At 44.0% G+C, this 26,927-nt stretch overlaps 2 protein-coding genes across 3 annotated transcripts in view; one reads left to right on the top strand and one right to left on the bottom strand.

Annotated features, from left to right (window-relative positions):
* The window catches only part of ptpn4b (protein tyrosine phosphatase non-receptor type 4b), a 34,456-nt gene extending 18,601 nt beyond the window's left edge, over nt 1–15,855 (top strand). For both annotated transcript variants that reach the window (XM_017459166.3, XM_047151543.2), the window contains 14 exons: nt 4,442–4,576; nt 4,870–5,022; nt 8,041–8,200; nt 8,378–8,458; nt 8,550–8,606; nt 9,030–9,186; nt 9,473–9,645; nt 10,343–10,433; nt 10,522–10,583; nt 10,713–10,859; nt 11,231–11,359; nt 11,539–11,687; nt 12,415–12,550; nt 13,221–15,855. In XM_017459166.3, coding sequence (XP_017314655.1) covers nt 4,442–4,576; nt 4,870–5,022; nt 8,041–8,200; nt 8,378–8,458; nt 8,550–8,606; nt 9,030–9,186; nt 9,473–9,645; nt 10,343–10,433; nt 10,522–10,583; nt 10,713–10,859; nt 11,231–11,359; nt 11,539–11,687; nt 12,415–12,550; nt 13,221–13,325 — 1,735 coding nt within the window. In that variant the 3' untranslated portion in view covers nt 13,326–15,855. The remainder of the gene's footprint in view (nt 1–4,441; nt 4,577–4,869; nt 5,023–8,040; nt 8,201–8,377; nt 8,459–8,549; nt 8,607–9,029; nt 9,187–9,472; nt 9,646–10,342; nt 10,434–10,521; nt 10,584–10,712; nt 10,860–11,230; nt 11,360–11,538; nt 11,688–12,414; nt 12,551–13,220) is intronic.
* A 137-nt stretch (nt 15,856–15,992) lies between these two features.
* On the bottom strand, nt 15,993–26,599 carry si:dkey-163f14.6 (uncharacterized). The gene is made up of 10 exons (XM_047151544.2): nt 26,402–26,599; nt 25,990–26,163; nt 24,891–25,055; nt 23,083–24,633; nt 21,950–22,075; nt 20,222–20,344; nt 19,809–19,937; nt 19,494–19,697; nt 18,411–18,545; nt 15,993–18,315 (listed from the first exon to the last, which is right to left on the bottom strand). The coding sequence occupies exons 1-10, from the start codon at nt 26,463–26,465 to the stop codon at nt 18,182–18,184; spliced, it is 2,805 nt and encodes a 934-aa protein (XP_047007500.1). The 5' UTR covers nt 26,466–26,599; the 3' UTR covers nt 15,993–18,181.
* Between the last annotated feature and the right edge of the window lie 328 nt (nt 26,600–26,927).

Raw genomic sequence — 26,927 nt, 5'->3', positions numbered from 1 at the left:
GCTCAACACGCACAAAAAAGAAATGGATAAAATGTCCGTGCGTGTGGGCGAGACGTGTCTTCAGTCCTCGACTTAGTTTTCCGTGTGTGCGTGTGGTTAAATATTCTGAGAAAGATACAGCTAAGTAACACAGGAAGCTTCCACAGGGTGGGTGCGCGCGCGCGCGCGTGTGTGTGTGTATGGGTTTAACAAGAAGACACTCCCTCTGGGTGTTAAAGAACACAGTTCTCGTTTAGTGTATATGGTTGTAAATGATGTTGGGACTGAAGATGAGGCTGAGGCTGTCGCACTGTGCTTCTAGCAGGTACCTGTTCATTTGGTTTGTTTATTCTGACGGGCTTCTAGTCATTACGGTTGCCCGCTTTCCTGTCAGTGCTTTGTAGCTGTTTTGATTACACATGCACCGCGAGCATTTCATCATAGTCTTTTATTATTGCCTCACAGAGCGTTTCAGTGCATCCTGTGAAAAACGAAAAGCGAAACCGCATACAGCGAAAAAAGGAATAATAATAATATACAGTAAACCTTGTTTCTATACGAGAGGCTTATACATACGAGGAGATGCGAACTTTTTAATCGCTTGACATTGTTTTCATGGTATAACTATTAATACGCGCTATAAAATGATGTACGTGATCCCTGATTTCTCCATCTGGGGGTTAATAAAGTATTCTCTTATCTTATATTAACAAACATGAACATTTTATGGTAGAACTTTCTATCACTTTCTGTGTGTATATATATATATATATATATATGTTATGTGATATGAAAACTTATTATTACTCCATACACATTATTGAAGTTTTGAAAACGTTACTATGAGACTGATAATAATAATAATAATAATAATAATAATAATAATAATAATAAAACATCCAAAAATGACACTGACGCACACGTCTATACTCATATTGCCATTTTCGGAAGCACTCGGTGACGACGTTACAGATGTGACTAATGCTGGCACGGTGTTGCATGATTATAAGTTATCAAAGAACTGTTCAGAACACAGAATCAGAGCTTTAATGCGGGTGTGTAAGAACGCTCACGCGGAATCCCGTACGGAGAATTCTAAGCACGATTTACCGATACGAGCTTTTTATTTCTGTCGTCGTGCATGTACGTGGAATGAACACGCCGGACAGCCTGTCGATTATGACGTCTGAAACGGATCCAGATCATGTTGATCTGAGGAGGATTTTAAACATGCTGGACATGAAATACAGCGGTGCTTGAAAGATTTGAGACTTTTCTAGATAGCCGAATAAAATGTGACCTAGAAACATGATCAGGTTTCCACACAAGCCCTGAACCCGGTTCGACAAATGGGACGTAAATATTACACCTGGTCGTTTATCTATTGAGGGGGAAATGATCCAGTATTACATATCTGTGAGTTGCAGAAGTATGTGCACCTCTAGGATCGGCAGTTCGTTTAAAAGTGAAACTCAAGGGAGGAGTTTTTCGGTCAGTGAGGACTTCAGAAAAAGAGTTGTTGATGCTCATCAGGGTGGAAAAGATCACAGAACCATCTCTAAAGAGTTTGGACTCCACCCATCCACCGTCAGACAGATTGTGTAGAAATGGAGGAAATTCAAGACCAGTGTTCCCCTCCTCAGGAGCGGAGACCAACAAAGATCTCTCCAAGAGAAACTGGGTCATGTAGCAAGACAACAACCCTAAGAACACGAGTCGTTCTACCAAAGAAGGGTTAAAGAAGAATAAAGGTAATGTTTTGGAAGGGCCGAGTCAAAGTCCTGACCTTAATCCAGTAGAAATGTTGTGGAAGAACCTGAAGCGAGCAGTTCATGTGAGGAAACACACCAACACCCCAGAGTTGAAGCCACTGTTTAGTCATAGTTATGCGTCTCTCGAATACATATATTTATTTCCATTACGTTAGACAGTTTGTCTAGATTTAGGCTTTGCAACTTAAGGACTTGTACATTTACTTGGACTTATCAGTCTTGACTTGGGACTGTTATAGGAATAATGTATTATAACTAGAAAAATCCTTTGTCACAGTCGTAACTATTGTCAGAGCCATGATGTTCTAGAAAATGACTCAACAGCTTCAGAGATGCAACTTCAACGGCACTGTAATTCTGAAGAAGAAGCCAGGAAGTAACAGCAGTGCACTTCATTAATAATGTTAGTCCTAGTAAAAGTTCAATATAAGTTCATCATTCTAATCAACAAACACACAGAGCTGCAACAAATAATCGATACATTCGATAATAATCGGTTATGAAAATCGCTGTCAACAAATGTCTGTTATAATCTATTAGCTGGTCTGCATGCAGCATTGGGTACGTTTACTTATCGCATATTGGACAGTACAGACCAGTTTATATATATTAGTTTATATTATATAATAGCAATTATATAAGAGCAAGACGTGTAATAGTCCACGAGGTCACAGAGGAACCCAGGGGAACTTCTAACCATCTAAAGGCCTCTCTCACATTGTCTAATGTTAATGTTCATGAGTCCACCATCAGGAGAACACAGTGTGCATGGCAGGGTTACAAGGAGAAAACCACCGCTCTCCAAAAACAACACTGCTGCCCCTCTGCAGTTTAGTAAAGATCACATGGACAGTCAGAAGGCTAATGGATGAACGTTTTGTAGACGGAGGAGACCAAAATAGAACTTTTTGGTTTAATTAAGAAGCGTTATGCTTGGAGAAAGGAAAACACTGCATTCCAGCATACGAAGTTTATAACATCTGTGAAACATGGTGGTGGTAGTGTCAGGGTTTGGACCCGTTTTGCTGCATCTGGACCAGGACGACTCGCCATCACTGATGGAACGATGAGTTCTGAATGATAGCAGCGAACTCTGAAGGAAAATATCAGTCCGTAACTGATCAGCAGTTCCAGAAATGTTTAGTTGAAATTATTGCAGCACAAGAAGGTCACACCAGATACCGAGAGCAAAGACACATACTTTTGCCACTCATCAATAAATGACCAAGTATAGTATTTATGTCTTGTTTGTTTACTCGGGTTCTCTTTATCTGCTTTTAGGCCTTGTGTGAAAATGTGATGTTTTATTGACGTCATATTGATGCAGAAATGTCGAGAATCCGACCCTTTCGAGCCCCACTGTAAGTATGTGTAACTGTAGATTCCGTTTCCGAACGCTCCAGCCTCGCAGTACTCCTCGAGTAGCAGTCTGCCTGATATTATGAATATTGACGATTTAATCGAGCGGTATCGGACCGGTTATAGCGAATACGGGCACGGTTGTGATCCGTTCGGCTGTGCGTAATCGCGTTCAGTAGAACCGCTCGATCGTGAGTGCGATATCGCTTTTATACGACGGTTCTCTATTCTACGACGGAAATAATTACCGTGTAAGTATCATTTGGCCGAATCTTTTGTTCACTGTAATGTTTGGCAGAAAAAGATCCTGCGGAAACCACGCTCGTACTTTATGGCACATCGGACAGCTGGCCAGCTTTATACGTTCCCGTTAACGGCGACCAATCAAATTAGTGGACCGGAACGAATTGTTGTAATCGATAGCGTTGTTTTCCACTGTAGTCGGTCTTATCTCGTGCCGGTGGTGTACGCGTTTGTTTTTGAGACGATCCAGCAGAATCATTAACATAGAAACAAATGGACCGCAAAAGCTTTACAGAAGCAGCTGGTTATTTTTAATGGTGACGCTCTGTAGAGTATGAGTGCATGCCCTGGTGTCGGCTGAAATTCAGACCGCATGAGAGAATAACACCGAGTGTAAAACACGTGGGCAGCAAAAGCTTCGTATCGGACCACCGACTCACATGACGGGGGAAAAACAAGACGTTTTCTCAGTCCAGATGCATAAGTCACGCCGACTTTCTCACACCAGCACTTCTGCTCCTTTACAGGCGTGACTTTTCTTTTTCGTGTTTTCTCTCCGACTTCATACGGGCATAAGGCATAAGAAAAAAAAAAAAAGCGATTTCAGTTTCAAATTCTGGCTCCTTTAACAGTTTAAATACCATCCGGTGATTTTTTTTTTATTTATTTATTTTTTTGTATTATTTTATTTTATTTATTTATTTATTTATTAATTCTCTCAAAAACCGAGATCAACACACAACTTTGCAGTAGTATTTCCGGTAAATTCCGGATCTTCAGCTATTACTCTATTGTTTTTCAATTAAAAACTCGCATCTTATATATTCATCCATCTATATTTGTCTTATTCCCAAAACAAAAAAAAAAAGGGTAAATAAATGTGTCCTTACAGAAAACTTCACCGTGTAAATGATCCCACATTTTGTCCCTGTGTACGGATTGTTTTTCGAATATATATTAACAAACACCAATCAGAACTGAGCATTCGATAGCACTGAGTTGTACTGTAATCAGTATTATAAATCTACAAACGACTAAACTCAGGTCGCCGGCGTTGAATGTGTTCCGTTGCCGACCTTTGACCCCAGGTCACCCAGCAAGCCGTTGGTCAGGAGGCTGGTGAGCGGGACAGACTGGGAGACGGTGAGCAGGAACTCTCTCTCGGACGAACGACTGGAGACGCAGAGCCTGCCCAACCGCTCACGCCCGGGCTCGCCCAATCAGTGAGTTCGCATTTACATATTTTACTTTACAGTATCTTTATACCTTGCAGGGAGGTATTGAATCTAGGTATCTCAGACAGGAAGTAGCCAGTTCAAAGCACTTCAGCCGGTCATGTTATTTGCCCAGCTCTGAAACAGATGTCTCACGTGGTACGCTCCAAATCCTTATTCACGTTTTTGGCTTGAATGTGGCTTTCAAACTCGACCAAATGAATAAACCCTTAGTGCGAATGAGTAATAATAATAATCATAATAATAATACCTGAACACTGTGATTGTCGCCTAACCTGCAGTTCCATATTCGCCGCGGATGGTACCCGGATCCGGCCGTCCTCCATCGGCCACCTGGTGGACCACGTGATCGATGACTCGGTGTGCCAAGCTTTCTCCAACCATAAGTCGGCGTCATCCACACAGGCTAACAGCATCAGCTTGGACTCGACCCCGTGAGTGTGCTCGTTGACGTTTCTGACGTGTTTCTGATTTGACGCACAGCTTCGTCTCGGGTATTAGCACACTACACGCTACGGTATTTAGAATAAGACGCCCTTATCCGGCGCGACTTACGACGATCTCATTTACACATCTGAGCAGGTGAGGGTTAAGGGCCTCGCTCAAGGGCCCAACAATGGCAGCTTGGCAGCGCTGGTATTTCAAACTCAACCGCTGAGCTACCTCGTCCCTTAACGGACATTTATAAACGCAGACGATCTTGCAGCGTGCGCCGTATCCAAACGGGCGGCTTCTCGTTCTTGGAGATTCTCTGTGAAGTTTTGATTTCGGATTAAATTCCAAACGGGAAAAATATCGCTGCACTTTGTGACCACAGGGAGGTCGTCAAGTCCATATCCAAATCCCGTGGTTCTGGAACGGGATGTTCAACCAGCACATATGATGTGATGGTCAGGTGTCCACATACTTTTGGTGTGTGCCTGCTGGGGGTCCCGACAAACCTTTATTAACATTTTCTTTTATATTCACAATTGCTTCTCAGATTCGTTTCCCCTTACTGCGCAGCACCATCAGCTGCTTTTGGGTTATACTAACATGCTAGATTTCTTTTCATCGCTGAAGGAAATGGTTGCGGGTGTGTCCGGTTTTGAAGTGCGCTGTGTATAGGTTCGTCAGCAGAACAGACTGCAGTCGTCAGTGATATTTCCCTATATGACGGATCTTACTCTTAAAAAAAAAAAAAACACTGTTTTGCAACACATCAGTGGGTGCATTTCTTTTTCCTGGAGTGTGTCTTTAATATACATGTATACTCGTAGCTAGGATTAGTATATTACACCGTTCAGCCGTATCATTAAAACCACCTGCCAGATATCATGTGGTTCATCCGCTGTCCCTCTGAAGGTGTGCTGTGGGATCCGGTGCCAAGACGTTAGCGTTAGCAGCAGATCCTTCAAGTCCCGTAAGTTGCGAGGTTGGGTATCCACGGAACGGACTTGTTCGTCCGTGTCGTCCCACACGCTCGCTCGGATTGTGCTCTGGGGAATTCGGGAACTCTTTATCATGTTCGTCAAACGCTCAGATCCTTACGCTTGGCCATTTTTCCTGCTTCCGACACGTCAACTCCGAGAACTGACCGACCAGCCCTTCATAACCGATGTGATTCACGTCACGTCAGTGGTTTTAATCTCATGGCTGATCGGTGTGTGTGTGTGTGTGTGTGTGTGTGTGTGTGTATAGACAGAGAGATATGGATGGATGGGCGTGGGTGACAAATGAAAGGAAAATGAACAACGTAACCCGTCTCGGTAAGGTGTCGAGCCACCACGAGTCTCCACAAGAGCTTCACTACACAAGTCTCTGGAACCGTACTGGAGGGACGAGTGCTGTATTGTTTAACACGTCACTCCGAAATCCCCCAAAAACAGTTCAATCAGGCCACGGCGTAAGATTTACGTCCACGTTTGTACGTGTGTCCTCTGCAGGTCAGAATGGTTTCCTCGTACCGTCAGTCAGAACAACATAATACTCGTCATTTGCGTTTTACACGGCGTCCCAAATTTTTTATAATCGAGGTTCGCAGGCGATGACCGCACGCTTTAATACATAGTGGTGGCTGTGACTGTGTGTGTGTGTGCGTGTGTGTGTGCGTGTGTGTGTGGGGGGTGGGGAAAGGTTCATATTTGAGTCATCGCAGTTTCCACAGTGCTCAGAGTTTCAGTTGGCATTTGGTACGTGCGCTTATTTTAGCATTACACCCGAAGTGGAAACTTTCTCTGGTTGGAGTTGTGGTTTTGTTTTGTTCTGCTCGGGGTGGTGAGGTCTCGTCTGTGTATACTGACGGTGTAATACAGCTCGCATCTTATTTCTACGTCTCGAACTGTGCACTGGTGTTGGATTTAAATATAATTGAAGAAACGTGTAGTGCTTAAATGATCCGCTTGTGGGCGGAAGCACTCGCAGGCTTGAACGGCGGGTTTCTAGTTAAGAAGTTGTACAGTCGTGACGCCGGTTGGAAGCCTGGAATGTTCTGGAATCCGAGAAGGAAAAATCGAATGCCCGTGAAGTCATCCTGACGTCGCGACAGTGACGCTATTGTTGTAGTCGAGGCTTCACTGTAAATATGAGAATGTGGGCAATCAATATTGCACGCACACGTGCGCACACACAGACACACACACACACACACACACACACACACACACACACACACACACACACACGCTCACTGGAAGGCTGATAAGCAGCTGCGTTTGTGCTCCGTGATGTTTTTAAGTGTTTTAAAGGGGTCATATGATGCTGTTTTAAAAGTTCATTATGTTGTATATCGGGTGGAATAGAATAGGTTAGCATGCTTTTAACGTAAAAAAAAAAAACCCCAGCACATTCTTTTTCACATACCGTACGTTATCGTAGCGACGCTATTCCCGGTCTGTCCGAAAGCCCTTCCTTCCGGAAAAAGCCCAGAGTGCTCTGATTGGCCAGCTGACCCGATGCGCTGCGATTGGACCACAAACCTCAAGCGTGCGCAACGGCGTTTATGATAACGTAATCGCGTCGGCTTCGGCTTCCGGAGCATTTATAAACACTGTTAATAATGTCGTGGGATTTGTTTTCACACAGCCTGCTGTACCGGATGTTTCGCCTTCGTGCTCCTCTCGTCCCAGAGGCTGATCTGCTTAGCAGTGTCAGTGACTATTGAGCAGGACTGCTTTCATGCTTGTAATCAGAGCATTCATAATGAGGCTCTGTGTGTGTGTGTGTGTGTGTGTGTGTGTGAGAAGACCAAGGCCAGGCCTGGTTACATTTCTTGCTACAGGCATGAGAGCTAATCGTCCCGTCTCGTTATGCTAACATTCAGATTCGGCCTTTCCTTTCCCGCGTAGCGGTGTCGGGAGAACCCGATCACGAGGGTGCGGAATTTTGTGGCGATTTTAAAAAGGGAACGCGGCGGAAGAACAGACGACGTGCTGTTGGCTCTGCCGTTCATTTCCATCGTGCTTGCCTTGCAGATCTCCGGACAGCGCGATAGACAGCCAGCCTCCTGCTCTTCCGCCGAAGCAGTCCAGGAAGAACCTGATTAGTCACATCAGCCAATCCCGATCTGAGCTGGAGCTCGATGAGCACGCCACCGAACTCTACGACGTGCCTGTTGCTTCAGATAAGAGCATGGTGGGTTTATTTATTTATTTATTTATTTATTTATTTATTTATTTATTTATGCTTGTAGTGTAATAATAAACGAAAGCTTGTAGCCACTGTAGCCTCAAGAGCATTTTTGGCGCCGTGATTGCGCATGCACTCGATCGTTGTGTATATCTGAGGGTTTAATCGATCCTCCCTGTGCAGAACGGCGCCGTTCCACATGACAACCTCGTGCTGATCAAAATGAAACCGGACGAAAACGGACGTTTCGGATTCAACGTCAAGGTACGTTTCGAGTTTTTACTTTAAACCCGCCGATTTGGGAAAATACTGAAGGATCGGTTAGCGTCAAAAAATCATGACCCTCCATCCACAGGGTGGCGCTGATCAGAGAATGCCAATCATCGTGTCTCGCGTCGCTCCTGGAACTGCGGTAGGCTCCAACTGGCACCCAGAGTTTCTCTGTAGCCTTTTCATTTGAGTTCACCGAAGCTGCGTTCACGCCGTGCCGTAATTACCGTAATTACAACTCGTAAACTAGGAATTTTGGGAGAGCTCCGACTTGTACCCCATGACCGACCGCTGCGTCGTCCCGCGGGAGCGCTCAGAAACGCTGAGAATGGCGGCAAATCGTAGTTAAGTCGTTATCTCATAATATTTTGACAAGGCGTACAATACAGCTAGCACGGAGTCAGATAACCCACGGACCCACGCGCAATTCCGAGGACGCGGAGAACGTCCGGGTCTTCGTCTAGCAACTGCGGTAATTCCGACGTAGCGTGAACGCAGCGTGAATGCATCCTGTGTGTTGCTTACTCACTTGTGTCATGCGTATCCGACTTGTCCCTCACTCCAGGCTGACCTGTGTGTACCACGCCTTAACGAGGGGGACCAGGTGGTGCTGATAAATGGGCGGGACATCTCCGACTACACGCACGACGACGTGGTCATGCTAATCAAGGCCAGCTGTGAAAACCAATCGGGAGAGCTTATCCTGCTAGTAAGACCCAATGGTGAGGAGCTAATCGTCATGGCTTGACGCCTACGCAGTGCGCTGCGGATTACAGACTGTTTATCCGACATTCTGATTGGTCAGAGGGTGTTGGCGAGTGTTATATAACAGCGGTGTTGACAGTAGAGGAAGTAAACACTTTGGAACGTGGTGTTAACGCAAACGGGCTGGGCTTTTACGTTGTCGGTCATCTGGACGTTCTGGTTATTCCAGATGTTTTGCTAAAATGTTGGCGAAACGTTCAGATCCTCACACTCGCGTCTCTGGCCTTATCGCACACTTTGCAGCGATCTACGACGTGGACGAGGAGGACGAGAAGCTGGATCTGGAGCCGGAGTTCCAGTACGTTCCGGAAAGCTGCGGTTTGGATCGGTCGCACTCGGAACCGGACGGATGGAAGTCGTCCTTCCAGATGCTGAGAGACGGACTGAGCACCGGATCCGTTCTCGCTCAGTTTGACGTGAGTCACACGCTACGCTCGTTTAGTTTTTGGGTTTCCGTCGTCGTAGTTTACGGTATGTTTAATATCACTGATATTTTTTTTTTTTTTTTGGTTTCAAAATGACGTTTCATCTCGTATCTCGTCTGCATATCTTTACCCGCTTCTTAACTAAAGGACCTTACAGTCGCATGCATCTGAATATCACTTCCTGTTATCATCATGTGCACACTGTGCTGTTTCCTGTTTCATGACACTGCTGTTTTTCTAGCAGAGTTTTCTCACACTCCGGACTCTGAGATCCAGAACCGATCTCGAACGGGTTTTGAGTGTCGGAAAATGAAATGTATGTTGGGGATCTGGGAAAAACCCCCAGATCGGTCCTTACTTGTACACCTAGGCCGAGTTTGGTTTAGTTTGACCTGACGCGTTGCTCTCCAGCTTCATTTCGCTCGGGCGCAGTTTCTAAGACGAGTCCTTAAAGAAATGTCGGTCGTCGATTATTTATCTCACGCATAATAACCAGAATTCCAGACTCTAGATCGATACAAGTTGATACTTTTCTGCTTCGAGTGAAGAATTTGAAGCACTTCTGAAACCTCGGCTGTGGTTAAACCCCGAGGGGGAAACCCCAGCGTCTCTAAACTTCAAAGCCTCGCGTATGTTTTTTCGATTATCTCACTGTCTGATCATTTCGAACGTCTCCTATCTGATCCAGCAACTGTATCGAAAACGACCCGGAATGTCCATGTCCTGTGCCAGGCTACCGCAGAATCTCTCGAAAAATCGCTACCGGGACATTTCCCCATGTGAGTAATGACCTCAACGTACGCGCTTCTTTTTCCTGTTTAAAGTACTCGAAACGTTTTTGACATGCGAGCGCCATGTTTCACGCAGATGACGCGACTCGAGTGGTCCTGACGGGAGCCGAGGACTACATCAACGCAAACTACATAAACGTAAGGACCTACAACCTATCTCTCTCTATATCTATCTCTCTCTCTCTCTCTCATATATATATATATATAAAATGACTCTGTTCGACTGTAACAATGTTGTTGTTAACAATTTTTTGTGTGTCCCCTAAGATGGAGATACCAGGGGGAGGTGGCGTAAGGCGATATATCGCATGCCAGGGCCCACTGCCTGGCACTTGTTGTGATTTCTGGCAGATGGTGTGGGAGCAGAGCGCCGCCCTGGTGGTCATGCTCACCACGCAGGTGGAACGGGGCAGGGTACGAGCGACACTTATTTTATACACCCGGACACGGATGCACACGAAGCACAAACAAGTAACCGATCACACGAGACATGGCAACAGCGCTCAGGCTATATAACGTTCGCGATCACAGAAACGAAGGCAAAAATCGATCCGCTGGCGGTTTTTCCAAATCGCAGCGGGTTTCGGGCCGACACGTGTTCAGCCGAAGCGCTCTTCGGTACAGCTAAACGCTCTCATTTCCCGACAACAAGAACGTACGATTGCGATCTGGCCGGTTCATGTAGTTCTTTATGAAAAGAAATATGAAAATACGTTTATATGAAAGGAAGAAAACAACAACCCCAAAGTGCTGGATTGTATTGACTCGTGAGGCGTCTTTTTCAGGTCAAGTGTCACCAGTACTGGCCGAACGTATCCGCCATGGGCACTTACGGCAACTTCCAGGTGTCCTGCGTGTCTGAGGATGGGAAAGCGGCGTATCTGCTCCGAGCGCTGACCCTCACACACCTGGAGGTAAGGCAGTACGACAGTATCACCGTATAACGATCTATGGACATTTCAAATAGTATTTTTTCACTTAATTATTTAAAACAAAAATGTTCATCGAACTGAACACTAAACCCATTTGTCTATATTTAGGTAATGTCATGTGACCAAGTCTATATATCCCTATCCTGTGTGTGTGTGTGTAGACTAAAGAAGAGAGGCATATTTGCCAGATGCAGTACATGGCTTGGCCCGATCACGGCGTTCCGGATGACTCCACCGAGTTCCTGAACTTTGTTAACCTGGTGCGCAGTAAGCGAGGAGACTCGCAGGACCCTGTGGTCGTGCACTGCAGGTCAGGCCTACAGAACAACCGTCATTCACACACCAAGCTCATTTGACACGATTGGATTTAGATCACGCCCAAACCCTGCTACTGAAGTGTTAGCAAACAGCTGTCAGGTCAAACATCTGGACCGCCACTAGATCGCGCCAGTGTTTCAGCATCGTCCACGGTCTAGTCTATATGGCCTGTGGCTTCGGAGGCAGATGTTTCTGTTTCGTTACCTCGTATTTACATCGTATCGTAAAAATTTATATCCATGGTGAATGACCGCAATCGTGTAAAATGAACCCCCCCCAAAAAAAAAAAAAAAAAGCAGACACTTTCGAGGAGGAGATGGAAGATCGAGGTTATTACGCGAGTTTAAAGAGGCTAGAAGTCGTTTTTTTTTTCCTATCAAATGAAGGAGAAAAGATTCCCCTTTAGAGTTAAATGATCTGGAAATGTTTGTTTGTGTTGATGTAGATCCTGAATAACCTGATATCAGAGTCTGAGCGTAACCCAGATAATAAACACTATCTATAGCGTGTATATACAAAGTATATAATACTGTCGAGTACGTTTCCTGAAATATAACAGAATAGAATTTCGGAATCTATTCCAACACCATGTAAGAAGGCTAATGAGAAGAGAGAAGTGCGATAATTAAAAAGGAAACTAGTTCTATGATCAGACGCTCAGTGTGAGCTCGGCCTGTCCTTCACTGATCCGCTGCTTTCCCCCCCACCCCCTGGCACAGCGCCGGGATCGGTCGCACCGGCGTTCTGATCACCATGGAGACGGCGATGTGTCTGATCGAGCGGAGTCAAGACGTGTATCCGTTAGACATCGTCCGAACCATGAGAGACCAGCGAGCCATGATGATTCAAACTGCTGTGAGTAGCGAAGCATTTATTTATTTATTTATTTTTCCATTTATTTATTTATTTATTTCTCAAACCCGTTCAAGGAGATCCAGGAGGTGGAGTTCGGTTTTACGAACCAGCAGGCACTATACGTTCACGACCTGATTCGTGTATATATTAGTTCTCGATTTCGATTGGTCAGAAGGTGTTGATTTCTATTTTTCCATAACAGCACAGCGTTCCTGTAGTGACCGCTAAATTCACGGAGATGCGTACGACGGCGTCGTCATTTAACAAAAGAAATCGTGTTAATAATCATTGAAACGGTGAAGCTTTAGCAGGAGCTTTGGTAAGGATCGAATCTGCATTTAATCTGCGTGAATGATTAATATAGTACAGCATTATGAATTTCCTTTCACTGTGTACAAGTCTAGAAGCATAATACGTCAGATTTAACGTTTATGTTAAGAAAAACTACTACAGTCTCAAAGATCTGTTGGGGAAAAGCAAAGAGCGATCAGTAATTTGCTAAACAATAAAATTAGCCCAAAACATCAAATTGAATAGTCTGAAATAATAATAATAATAATAATAATAATAATAATAATATAAATAGCCACACGATCGATGTGTCTGACTTTGAGATCTGGCCCACGGTTTTTCATTCCGTCTCCTGAATCCATTTTTACTGCCTTCACAGAGTCAGTATCGGTTTGTATGTGAAGCCATTCTGAGAGTGTATAACGAGGAGATAGTGAAGCCGCTGGACTCGCTGGAGCCGAGCACGTGCGCGACGGAGGAATGAAGAGCTGCCCCGTCCTGGATTCCTTTACGAACTCGACTGTCCCTCTGTCGCCTCCTGGTGGAGAGCTGCGTACCTGACCCCTGAGAATTGGAACATGGGCGACAAAGCACTATTTGCACTTTAGAACAAAATGACCACTCGAGGGGGATTTTACTAGAAAGACAACCGCATCAGGGTGTTGTGTAATCATTCATTTTTGAACAGTGGTAAACATTCAGGTTGGAGGCCAAACCGAATCGAACTAAAGACGATAGAAAGCGACTTCTTGTAGTGCCATACACTGAAATGAGCCAATGTCCGACCCGGAACAAACTCTTCTGGATCACTTTCCCGCCGGTAAATGCTATGTATATGATTTTAACGGGTTAAAGAGCCCCGTGTCCACCCCACAGTTCACCGTTTCATTTCATGGTACACGGATTTATGTCTCTTCTAAATCTGTGGAATTCCCAGTTTTCTGTCCATTGCTCTGATGCTTTAAAATGAAAGTAACGTTCGTCACGCACTCTTCCCGTTTAGGTCTCGAGTCTCTTGAGTGTTAAATTCGTATAACGGTTCGGGCCAGCAGCCAAGGGTTTAACTACTGTATACAGTGTGCGAAATAATGTGAAAAAAACAATGTGAAAATCTTCCTTGCTAGCAGGACGTCGCTGTAGCGTTGCCCTGTACCACACACCAGATCAGGCTGATTTGCTTTGGCATGAATTTTTTTTCTTTTCAAAAGGGTCAAACGACGAGGTCATTTAAATCTGGAATATATTTTATCCCATGTGAATTTTCTCACCTACTGCATGTCAACAGAAATCTTTTGAGGCTCTTATGCGCTTGTACCACATTTCAACATGCAGTTGTCGTCGTCGTTTTTTTTTTTTTTTTTAAGCAGACTTCTGACGTCTCGTTAAAATGTCTCGCTGGAGACCTAAGGTAAATGCTGTAGGCCCTGGGCCTGCACCTGGCTAACTGATGTAAAGGTGCTCTAGGCCCCGCCCCTGTACCATGTTAGAGTGGGGTAAAGATGCTCTACCTAGCAAACTAATGGTTCTATATCAGCCCCTACACCAGACCAAGGAATTGACTGCCCAGACCCTATACATGGCTAAAGAAACAATGCTATAAACCATATCCCTGTACTGGAGTAATTAAGGTAAAGGTGCGCTAGACCAGACCCCCATAAGTGGTTAAGGAAGTGATCCTATAGACCCTGTCCCTGTTTCAGACTACCTAAGATAAAGGTGCTATACACCAGACGCCTGTAAGTGGCTTAAGAAATGATTATATAGACCTTGTCCTTCACCTGGAGTACTTACGGTAGAGGTGCTACGTTAGGAAGCCGAGGTCAGCCATGATATAGAACACCTGGAGCAGATCTTCCTCAAGGGTCCAACAGTGGCAGCTTGGTTTTCCTAAGGCTTGAACCGCTGACTTTCAACAGCATCTTCACTTCCATTAGCAAGGGAGAGTACCGATGGTACTTTTAACTGAGTCGCATACAGGGCTTAACCTTGTGCAAGCAAGGAACCTTTCAATATCATTGGCTCACTCGTTGTTGTTATTATCGTAAATACACGTATTACCTTCATGAAAGTGAAGGTCCTGTAGGCTTAGATCCCTGTGCCTGGCAATTGAGGTAAAGTTCTCAACCCTATACTATCTAAAGGTTCTGTTGGTACTGTTCAAGTACTAGCGTCCGCTAAAGATGTTATAATAACGAGTAAGGTTAAAGGACTAGTTAAGAAAGCTAAAGGTAAGCCCTGAACTCGACTCGGTTAAAGGTACTATTGGCACCGTCCCCGACTTGTATAATTAAGGGAACGGAGCAAATTAAAATTGACATAAAACCCCTTTACATGGCCAAGGTACCAGTGAGATCGGCCCAGCCCTTGTGTACCTGAGTAACTAAAGTAAATGCCATATATTGACCATTGCCCCTAATTCACTCCTCATTACTCACTAATCCATTGTGAATATATTCAAATCTGCTAAACCCCAAATTGTGGAAAACACACTGAACCAATTCCCGTTTGTTGTTCATCTCCCTTGCACCCTAAAGAAAAAGATGTGACCAACTACTGTTTTTATGTCTTGCTCTTAGTCCATCCGTCCCGTTTTAACCATCGCATTCCACAACGTATAAAAGGGATTTGGCTTCCAGGACCAACACGTTTTTTCATCCTAATGAATGTTCATCAAGCAGACATGCGAGCTTCCGTGCGTGTTGTGATGAATCTTAAGCTATAGATTTGCTATTAATATTGTGTTGGGACAATGGTATTTTTGTATTTTAAAAGTTGAGAGAGAAAAGGAAAGAAAAAAAAAAAAAAAAGAGACAACACTTTGCAGCTAACTTCGTAGCCTGTTGAACTACTTTATTCTTACTGTAGTTATGGGCAAGGTGGGGGGGTCATGTTGAAATTATATTTATGTCGAAAATTTGTTAAATAGAGACACCTGTAGGAACATCTCTTAACTACATCGTGTCGAATGTTAAATATTTGTAAATATGTTATATATTAAAAGTGTTCTGAAAAGATTTGTTTTTTGCTTTTTGTCTTCTTTTTTAAGACTCTGACCTGCCATAAAAAATTAATGAACATAGATGGTCAGAAAGTTTATGATGATCTCTTATACAATGATCAACTACTGGATATACGTCCGACACCTGAGAGCAGAACACCTGGTATTTTCTGCAAGTCCAGGATCGGAAACGACCGCCCGACAATAACCGAGACCGTTTGTACAGGGAGATGAGGTCCTTGACCTCCAGCTCAATTTACTTACCAAGTGGCAAGGGCCCTTCGAGGTCACATGGTGACTCTCGAGGGAGTTCAGACAGACACATGGTAAGTAATACACACCAAGTAATACTGTAACAACGCAAGAGACAGACAATCTCCTAAAAGTGATCCTACATTACATTCTATCCGGTCGAATTCGGTGTCCGAGAAAATGAACGGATTTGGTTTCTCTCAGCCAGTGCCACGGTATATTTAGAACGACTTCGGTATTTGCCAATAAAAATTGGCTGTGAAGTCCTTGAGATGAGCCAGGCTCACAGAGAACCTATCAGTGTGCAGCAGGACAGATGGCGGTACATCACGCAGTAAACCATTTTGGGTCTTGGGCATACTCAAAGATGGCAGCAATTGCTTCACTTACCTAATTTGTCTTTCTCCGTTGTACTGTAGACCTAGGTAGTTGGACAGAGGGTTCAGGGCTGTTTTGTGTTAGGTGCTAGGAGGTAAGGACTGCCCAGCGATGTACATTAGCAGGAAATTCCCCGCTCAAGTCACCGATAGTGTTTTCTGAGCGAGTCGGGCGTCCTCACTTTCCAGTATGACCTGCTGGGATGTCTTCACACTCTCTGTTTGAACCATGTCCCCATGCAGCTGCTCTACTGAGATCACTTGTTGCGGTCTGTTCATTTTATATTTCCAGTGGTCAATAGAAATGGGCCACATTTCCCATCTGAAAGTATTGGAACAGCAAGGCCAATTCTCTTGTTTTTGCTATACGATGAAGACATTTGGGTTTGAGATCAAAAGGATGATGGATGGGAATTTCAGCTTTCATTTACTAATATGTACATCTAGATGTGTTGAACAACTTCGAACACGGCACCTTTGGCGGCAGACGCAAAAGTATAACGAATATTAATAGAGAAAAGTCAAAAACACTTAATATTTGGTTGCATACTCGTTACTTGTGACAACTGCATCAAGCCTGCGAGCTACTGACATCACCAAACTGTTCGATTCTTCCTTTGTGATGCTTCTCCATGCTTGTACCACAGCTCAGTTGTTTGTTTTGGGGGGGGTTTCTCCCTTCAGTCTGCTCTTCATGCTATAAGGGTGGGTGAAATGCATGCGCATTTGGCTTGAGGTCTGGTGATTTGACTTGGCCAGTCTAAAACATTCCACTTTTTCCCCCTAGATCAAGTCCTTTGGTAGAGGGAACATATAATGTACCTAGTATCTGAGGTATTTAAAGCAATTACAGGTGCATATCTATTTTGAGATACTCGACGTTTGATTTCCGTGAGCTGTAAGCCGTAATCATCGAGATTAAAACATAAAAAGGCTCGAATTATTTCACTTTATGCGTAATAAATCTAGAATACATGAAAGTTTCACATTTTTTAATTAATTTACGGAAGAAGAAAAAAAAAAAAAAGACTTCCATAATATTCAAATTTTTGGAGATGCACCTGTACACCCTAAACCTACTGGACTCACTTTGCCAAGTGCTCACTTCAGGGATACTGGTGTGGACCTGCACAGCGAATAATAGTGCAGAATAATAATAAAACCTTCCTCAGATCTCTTGGGTCACAGTGAAGAAAAATAAAAATCCCTCAGAACATTCCCCCGAGTCGGTTGTGCGCATGGGTATCACGCTACAAACCAGCCACAATCATATACAAACTTGTATCTACACTCAAAGATCATATTAGGCATACACAACCACAATACCCTCTCACAAGCTAAATGCTTCCATTGTTGAATTCCCCCACAACTGCAAATACCCCCATATCTAAATGCCCTCACAGCTGAATTCCCCCCAAAACCACTAATTCCCTCCCATTATTATAAATACCACCAACAACCAATTGCACCACAACCTCAAACAGATGCCAATACAGGTACTGGTCTTTACAGAAACATTTCACACTGTTTAAAAACATAAATGAGAATCCATTTCCTGCCAATGTGCACAAAATGAAAGGACACAATGGAGTTGTCTTAGTAGAATGAAATAATTAAATAAAAAACAAAAAAATCTTCAAAATACATCACAACTTCTATGAGAAGGTGGGTGAGGGAGTAAAGAGTGGAACAGTACTGTACAGAGACGGTTCTTTAAACTGGCTGGCACTTCTTCCGGCTGTGAGGCGAGATACGGTAATTTTTGGGACAGGTGCATTTGTAGCCACCTCTGTGGTTCACGCATGTGTGAGAGCAGCCCCCATTCCTCAGTGTACATTCATTGAAATCTAAAAAAAATAAAACACACAATCAGATATACAGTCAGCTTCTTTGGTCATTCTGTAAATTCAGTATTTAAATCCTTTCAGTTATACGCACTAACCCTTGCACTGATACCCATTTGGATGCCGGGTGTATCCACGTGGACAGATGCAGCGGTGTGTGCCTGGAAAGTTAACACACTTCCATTCACAGTTGCGCTGCCGGTGCTGTTGCATCTCCTCACACTCATTAATATCTGAAACGGATGTGCACGCGCATGAGAACTATGCGCACACTACCACAGTTCGGTCTAATCTGCATTCAGAACAGTTGCAGTGAGTTTTCGGACAGCCCAATTGGTACGACCAATGACACGTGTGCTACTAGAACTTGGTTATTTTGTTTACCCACATGTTTCTCCCTAATTCGGTCACCTGCCAATTCTCACCCACGAGACAGCTCCACCCATCATAGAGGTACAATTTCACCCGGAGACGGGTGAAAGGCTAACGTGCTTTTACCAAAGTTGCCAACCACGTGTTTCCGAACTCGTGCGGATGCTGTGTCGCAGCGTAGCGTAACACACTCAAAGGAAAGCACTGACTGCCCTTTTCTACATTCGATGTAATACAGTATGCTCACAGATCCCCCCGATTGGCTAGTGTTGCTGTGATTGACAAGCGAGAAAGAGGACGTCATCCCTCCCTCCCTCCCTCCCAGAGAGCATGCCCAGAGAGTTGTGCTCCCTCAGGTCTTGGCATCATGGATGGCGTCGGCATCTTCCGGATGCAAACTCCTAGGATGATCTTCCAACAATAGAACAAATCTTACTGAATCTTTGCTCCAGTGTTACTGTATAAAACTTCATTACAGGTCTGCACAGCTGATTACTTCACAACTGATCTTCGAGTATCGAATTCAAGTTCTATTTTCACACATGCTGCAATACCGTCTGGAAAAATCATGACATTCTCCAAACACTGTTCATTTTCTGCATCATTAATTACTTTAGCGTTTGAGACACTTGCTCTACATACAGTACCAATTCATTGCTCTATATAACGTCTTTCGGTACTGTGGGCTATATTCTGACCCAGGAGAATCGAACTGTATAGGGTTTTATTTATGTTTTACAATACACTTGAAAGCAGCTTCACAGACATTATTACAATACATCCTGTCTCTTGTAAACTCCTGCACTTACCGACGCAAGGCAGTGCAGTTAAATCTCCTACGGTCGGGTCAGAAGGTTTTCTGCGGTATCCTGGGGGACACTCTGAGATGCAGGTCCTCCCGTCCCCGGCTAGCCGAGACCCGTCCGAACACGCGCAGTGGAAAGACCCTGGAGTGTTCACGCATGCGTTCGCACATGGTCCGAGACCCGCATTCTCTCTGCATTCGTCGAGATCTGTACCATCAAGGCACAAACACATCGCTCAGGAAAATCTTAACCTGTAATATCACGTATTTAAATTAAAGGGGCGGGGCGAGGATTGCAGAGACACTCATCACGACTGACCTTCGCAGTGTCCGTGTGTGATGTTCATGCTGTACCCCGCAGGACAGAGACAGCGAAAGCTACCCGGTGTGTTAACGCAACCAAACACACAGCGAGCCGTGCCAGCAGGCAGCACACACTCATTCACATCTGGAATAATAGAGAAACGTGTCACAGGATCCAACGCCATGAACGCGTGGTGTGTCACACTTCTAAACTATCCCCCAGTGTAATGTAGTCAATACGATAAGTGTTATACACTTACCGTCCACTTTATTAGGAACACCTGTACAACTGCACATTCATGCAGTTAGAGAGAGTGTGAGAGAGAGTGAGTGTGTGTGTGTGTGTGTGTGTGTGTGTGTGTGAGTGTAAGTGTAAAAACACACACTCCAGACAGGATGAAGAGTTTAGTCCTGGAACGAAGAACTCACCGGTGCAGGATATCCTGTCGGATGAAAGTTGGAAACCGAGTCTGCAGCTGCACCTGTATGAGCCAAAGGTGTTTTCACAGACCTGCTGGCACTCGTGCAGACCCTCCACACACTCGTCCAGATCTACAAACCACACACACACACACACACACAGTTTTATAAATGCAGAAACACATTCATACACGGCATGTCCGGAGCAGATTAAAGAGGGGTACTTTAAAGGGATGGTACGATTCATTCTTTAATAATGTCATATTTATGTATTTGATATTGGCCACAAATGGCATTCTGTAGGTTTTTTTTTGTGTGTGTGTGTGTGTGTGTGTGTGTGTGTGTGTGTGTGTGTGTGTGTGTGTGTGCAGTCTAACAGTGACACTGAACTTAATACTGCACGTTCAGAATCAACCAGCATGCGTAACTCTTCTGGATAGGGTTTAAACCACGTCTGAGGTCTAAATAAATACTGATGTGCACAATTTAACTAATAAATATTAATCACGCGTGCGGAATAACTGAACACTGCTCTAAAAGAAGAAATATCTTCATGATGGTATTTCAAATATGAAACACTTCTGGCGAAGCAGCACTAACCACACCCCACTAACCACATCTTCTCACCCAGACTCTTGGGTGTTGTTCGTGTCACACATTTCCTTCCAGTCTTACTTCATCATTTACAAGCATAAGTAAACACCATGCTCGTGAGTAAGTGGAAACACAAGCCGCTGTAATGTACTGCTCTGCACTATTACATGCCAGACCATATGGAGAACCACGGAGGATGTTTTTCGCATCAGACCCAGTCCCGCCGTCCCGTACCTTCTCATGATTGAAAATCCTCAAGAGGAACCAGACTCAGGACCTTTCCTCTTCTCAGAGTATAAATCATTACAATATACAGGAGAGGAAGACTAGAGGCAAATATTTGCAAGCATGCATGAGGTAAAAGTATTAATAAAGAGACCAAGGTAACCTGACCAGGACCAAGATCACCTTATTTATTTATTTATTTATTTATTTATTTCATATTTATGAAGATTCACCAACAGTTATATTTTTTCAACCTACTCCTTTCAAATCAAAACAAACGGAACATATATAATATAATATAAAGGTGATTATTTATTTATTTATTTATTTATTTATTTAAACAGAGTTATTATCGTATTGTTTCACCAGTCACATTTGAAAATGATGGTATAGTAAAAACAGCTAAGAACCAGTGCAGTAAAGAATGTCCCATACTTGCTGTGGCTCGCCTTCATTACAATAACACACTGCTGCTGGACAAGAATTCACAGCCTTGGGGAAACTCAACGGCGACAGAACGTGAATTTAAATAGCGTTTAGCACTAAATCCAGATGTCTCGACTGGTTTGCTAACAGATACACGTACATAAAGATCTACTATAGACAAATGTTATGTTAGTGCCGGAACCCTGGCGCCTGAGAAACTAATGAAACAAACGAAGCCGGGGGTAAAAAAATGAAGAAAAGTGGATAATCTCATACTCAAGACTGTAAATGTACAATTGAGAATTGTTGCTGTAATCATAAAGAGTGCTCATGTGTTCATCCCAGGACTCTTATTCAAAATATCCTCATGTTGAACATCCTTCGGTGTTTCATATCATGGTCCTGGACTTTCTCCGTTACAAAGCTGGTAAGTTATTATTTCACTTATTATCTATAGGATAAAAGTGTGCTCTGGAATAAAACGTCTTTCACCTCGACATGTCCTTTGGTCAGTCAGCAGCAGGAAGCCGGGCTCGCAGCGACACTCGGCGTGATCGTACGCATTCACCTGGCACACTTGAGAGCAGCCACCGTTGCTCGGAGAGCATGGGGTTAACCCTGCAGGTAAAGACATACATGGTTAATCCCAGAAACATCTAGAATACACCTGCTCCAAAATAAAGGCTTTTGGATTATGTTTCATTTGAAATACTTTTTTTTTTAATTCTCTCTCAGCGTCCTCATATTTAAACTCGAATGGAGAGATAGCGAGGACGTCCTCGGAGTAGATTTTAATCATTGGTACATCCTTAAATTGTGCAATATGATACCCTGATTTATTATTCAGCACACTTATTGCACTGATATATTTATTTATTTATTTTTTACATTTCCTGTGCATGAAAAAAAGGGAGTGTGAAGGCAGAGAGAGAGAAAATGAAATGCTATTGAGATTACACTATAGCTACAAGCTATGCCAAGATATATAGGGGCACTTTGTAGCACTTGGTAGTTAAGGCTCTGGGTTACTGATCAGAAGGTCGGGGGTTCAAGCCCCAGCACTACCTTGAGCAAGGGCTTAACCCTCTCTGCTCCAGGGGCGCTGTGTCATGGCCGACCCAGTGCTTCCTGACATGCTGGGGTATGCGAAGAAAAGAACGTCACTGTGCTGTAATGTATACGTGTTCAATAAAGACTCATCGTCATTATTGTTCTATCAATGGGAAGGAATCACTATGACACTTACACTAAAAATACCTCAAAGACACCACTGGTTTGAGCCTGACACTGGATAAAACTAACTAACTAAATAAATAAATAAATACATCCAGCCGGCACCTTTGCGGTGCTCCGAAACGGACACTCTTGAGATTACCTCTAATTGTGCATGGAAAAAGCTAGAACATTGAATTGTAAACTGACAAGGTAGATGTCCAGGGGCTAGTAAGTGAAGGTATTTCATAAACCCCAATGTAATGATGTTTAAAGAACGTTAAACAGCATAGGCATCAGTCAAACCTACAGCCACTAAGATGCGTGACAAGAATATGCTCTCTCGTCAAGCCCGTCAGAGACTTTTTAGTCGTGTCTTTACCAAAGTAAGATCTATAAAAGCAGTGCCTTACCAATACACATGGGTGTGACACCGCTCCACTGCCCGTCCTGTAGACAGTAGCTGTACACATCCCCATTGGCCAGCGTGTAACCAGCATAGCAGGCATATTGTATGTAATGCTTATATTGGAATGGAGCAGGGTTGGAGATCGTATGGAAATAGAACGTTCCATGAGCAGGTAAGGGAGGGTAAGGACAGACCGGCCTTCGTTTGCTGCCGTGGAACACTGGGAAACCTGAAATTGCTGAAGTGGTTTGAGCGACTTTGTGTTTTGCGATAGTGTCCGGTGTTTGGTTCGCCACACTCTGCTTAGCTGTTGCATTTTCCTGATCATGATTACCGATCACCGGTGGTCTGTTTCTAAGAGTCAAAAATCTAGAGCTGGCAGGCCCATTTTTGCCTGATCTTGAAATATCATATAGTTCTCCGCCCGTCTGACCAACCGAAAGTCGACGAGGCTCTAGAAGTTCCTTATCTACCATCGTGCTCCCCTTTGCCAGATCTCTAGCAACAACTGGAGTCAAGTGTATGGCAGGGGTATGTGCTGTTGGCACTTCCGTCCTGGGCGGAAAATCTTCACCAGCCCTGGCTGCTGTAGTACGCCAGAGGAACAATTCTCCCTCATGCATCCCAGAAGGAATGAATACTGGGGATCTAGCCTTAAAAGATGTTGGAAAAGATTTTGGCTTGTTTTTAGATACTGTGAGGTCAAGAGAGCTGGTTGGAAAGAAAGCAGTGCTCACTTCCTCGGTTACCTGTAATGACTGTGAAATATCTTCATCAGAAGAAGCTTCGACTAGGATCCGAAGGCTACTTGATAATTCACTATTCTTAAGGATTTCTGAAGACACTGTAGGAGCATCTCGAGAGGCACCATTCTGAAGACTGTTTGTGTGTGTTTTGGCTGCACTTGAATCAGCTGTTGCTAGAATCATATTCAAATTAGCTCCCCTTGATACACCAAGGACTTGCGAAGGTGTGATTGGAATTTCATGATGCATCGGTGCTGTTGAAGTCAGGTAGTTTCCTCTCTTCTCTTCTCCTTTGGGTGTAGAAGAAAGCATCTGATCTAGGAATCTGGATGACACTTCTTGCTGATCATTTAGTGTTGAAGTGGCCGCGATGGTTGACCGAGTGGGTTTTGATTGCAAAGTAGCAGGAAGCGGAGTGGTGGTTGAGACTGTTGCAGAGTTCACTAATGTAGCTGGCTGTAGTGGTTGGTTGAGTGGATCTGCAAACGTAAGTTCCCCCATGGTATTTCGTTTAGTAATTGTGTCTTCGAGTCCCACAGTCTCTACTGGAGCTTGTGTAGCGACTTGATAACGCAGCAGTCTTTTTGGAGGGTTTGGATGTGTCTGTGAATCCTCAGACAAATCTCCAGTCAACTGGGGGTTGGGCTGAGGATCTCCAAGCAGAGAGGATTTTAGAAAGGTCTCTTTGGCAGCTGTGATAGCAATAGCACTGAATGGGTTTTTCAGGTTGGTCACGTCTTGGTTGAACTCCATACTAGGTTTGTACAATGATGTTTGCTTCTGCAGGAACATGTTCATGAAGTCTAACTCTGAAATCAGAAATGATGGTGTGAATTGAAAAATGACGAAGCGTGCCGAGAGACTTTATTGGGAGTCATACTGTGTTGCTTGTTGTATTTCCTAGCAGTATTATTAACATCAAGAAATATGACCCTAGAGTTAATGCATCCATGTAACAATGCTTGGGAAGAATCTATAAGAATAAAGCGACGTATTAGAAATATGGACGTGTCATCTACCTGGATTAATTGCTTGCATTGCCTTGACTATATGTAGTCTGTCTTACCTTTACACACAGGAGTGCTGCCATTCCAGCTCTTGCCTTTGCAGTAGAGCAATGGAGAACCGAAGAGCCTAAACCCAGTGTTGCAAGTGAATTGGACCAGAGAACCATCAAGAGACATCAATGTGGTGCCATGCAGGAGCTTGCCGGGACTAGGGCATCCTGGAGCTGGGGTGTACAGGCACCAGACAAAACAAGTAAGCTGTCTAGCAAACTAAACAAGGCACATGCACATAAAAGGCATGGATAGAGCATCCAACAGTGAAGCCACCAACAAAACACACCACATCACAACAACAAGCCATCCCAAAGATGTCACAGAGAACCCCCTCAGACAAAACATACTATATCCCTGACAAACTAACACAACTTAGCATTAAATGTTGTACATATACAATATAGAATTCATTTATGGCATTCACATTAGATTGTTGACACACACACTAATTATTTATTATATTATTAAATAAATATTACTTCTATAGCGCTTATCCTACAGGGTCACGGGGAACCTGGAGCCTATTCCAGGGAGCATCGAGCACAGGGCGGGGTACACCCCGGACACGGTGCCAATTCATCACATACACATTCATACACTACGGACACTTTAGACACGCCAATCAGCCTACCATGCATGTCTTTGGACTGGGGGAGGAAACCGGAGTACCCGGAGGAAACCCCCGCAGCACATGCAAACTCCGCACACACAGGGCAGTGGTGGGAATCGAACCCCCGACCTTGCCAGTGTGAGACGAACGTGCTAACCACTAAACCACCATGCGCCCGTATATATATTACTTGCGATATAATGCACTGCTCAGCCTTAACAATTTCACTGTCAGTGATGGATATTAGATTGTAGCCTCTCATTTAATATCACGACCAGCCATCAATGGGACGAGTCATCCTTGGACTGGACAATAAGATGAAGTGCAGTCGATACACACTCTACACTTACAGTTCTGTACACACAACACTACACAGCCCAAGGTTCACACCGTACTACGTTTTCCACTGGAATCTCTAACAAAAGCATGAACCCATACAGCATGCTTACATTTACGTTTTCTGCGTAAATAATCCACAGGCTGTAATGACTGACCTGCGCACAGTGGTGGATGTCTAGCCCACTGGCCAGACACACAGCTGCTGGTGTGGTGTCCGTGCATCCTGAAGCCTGGGTTACAGCTGAAAGTGACGTACAGTCCGCCATAACGGAAAAACGTGCGGCCATTCTCAAGATGCCTGAAGCTACTGCACGTGCTGGCAGCAACACCTGAAAAGATACAACTAGGTTGCAGAAAGGAAACCCATTCCCAAAGCATTACTGGTGCATTTGATGTCAAAATGGAGTGACCTTGCAAACCGTGTCTCAACCCTCCAAACCATGTAAAAGACATCCAATCTCACTGATTTACTACATGTGGAAATAATATCATGCATAGTTTATTCTGATCCAACAAACCATGACACCATCGTGTCTTTTGGCCCATATCCCGTCAAACCCCTCATACCTGAAGCAAAGGCCCAATTCAGAGTAAGCAATGCAGGCAACAGTGTCGCTCCAAGAAACTCCATAGATATCCACTGTGGTGTTCCAGTATTCCTGGCTTTCAGACAAACAGGAGGAATGTCGTGTAGCTAGCAGGGATGGAATGGCAGCATAGGGGAGGAGGGCACAAGACAAAGTAACACATCAGCTTCAGACTTCATAGACACACCTCTTGCTACAGAAAGAAAACAGTGCAGGATGGAAGTTCCTAAAATGAGTATCCTTTAAAAGTATGGTCACAGGTTGTTTTTGGCAAAAAATAAATAAATAAATAAATAAATAATAAATAAATTGCACCACTATACACTTTGGTGTTCTTAGTACTACTACTTTCCTTTTAACATTTTATTTAATAAAATGCACCTAATATCTCACAGCCAAGTTGTTTTCATGGACTAAACAATACACAAAGGTTAAAAATGTTACTACAGAAGACTAAAAAAACAAAAACAAACTTGTTATACCAGGAAATCTTGACCTCCATTGAG

The sequence above is a fragment of the Ictalurus punctatus genome, chromosome 27 (assembly GCF_001660625.3).
Source record: "Ictalurus punctatus breed USDA103 chromosome 27, Coco_2.0, whole genome shotgun sequence".
In the NCBI taxonomy this organism is placed as follows: Eukaryota; Metazoa; Chordata; class Actinopteri; order Siluriformes; family Ictaluridae; genus Ictalurus; species Ictalurus punctatus.
This window is presented reverse-complemented; position numbering and strand designations above follow the sequence as displayed.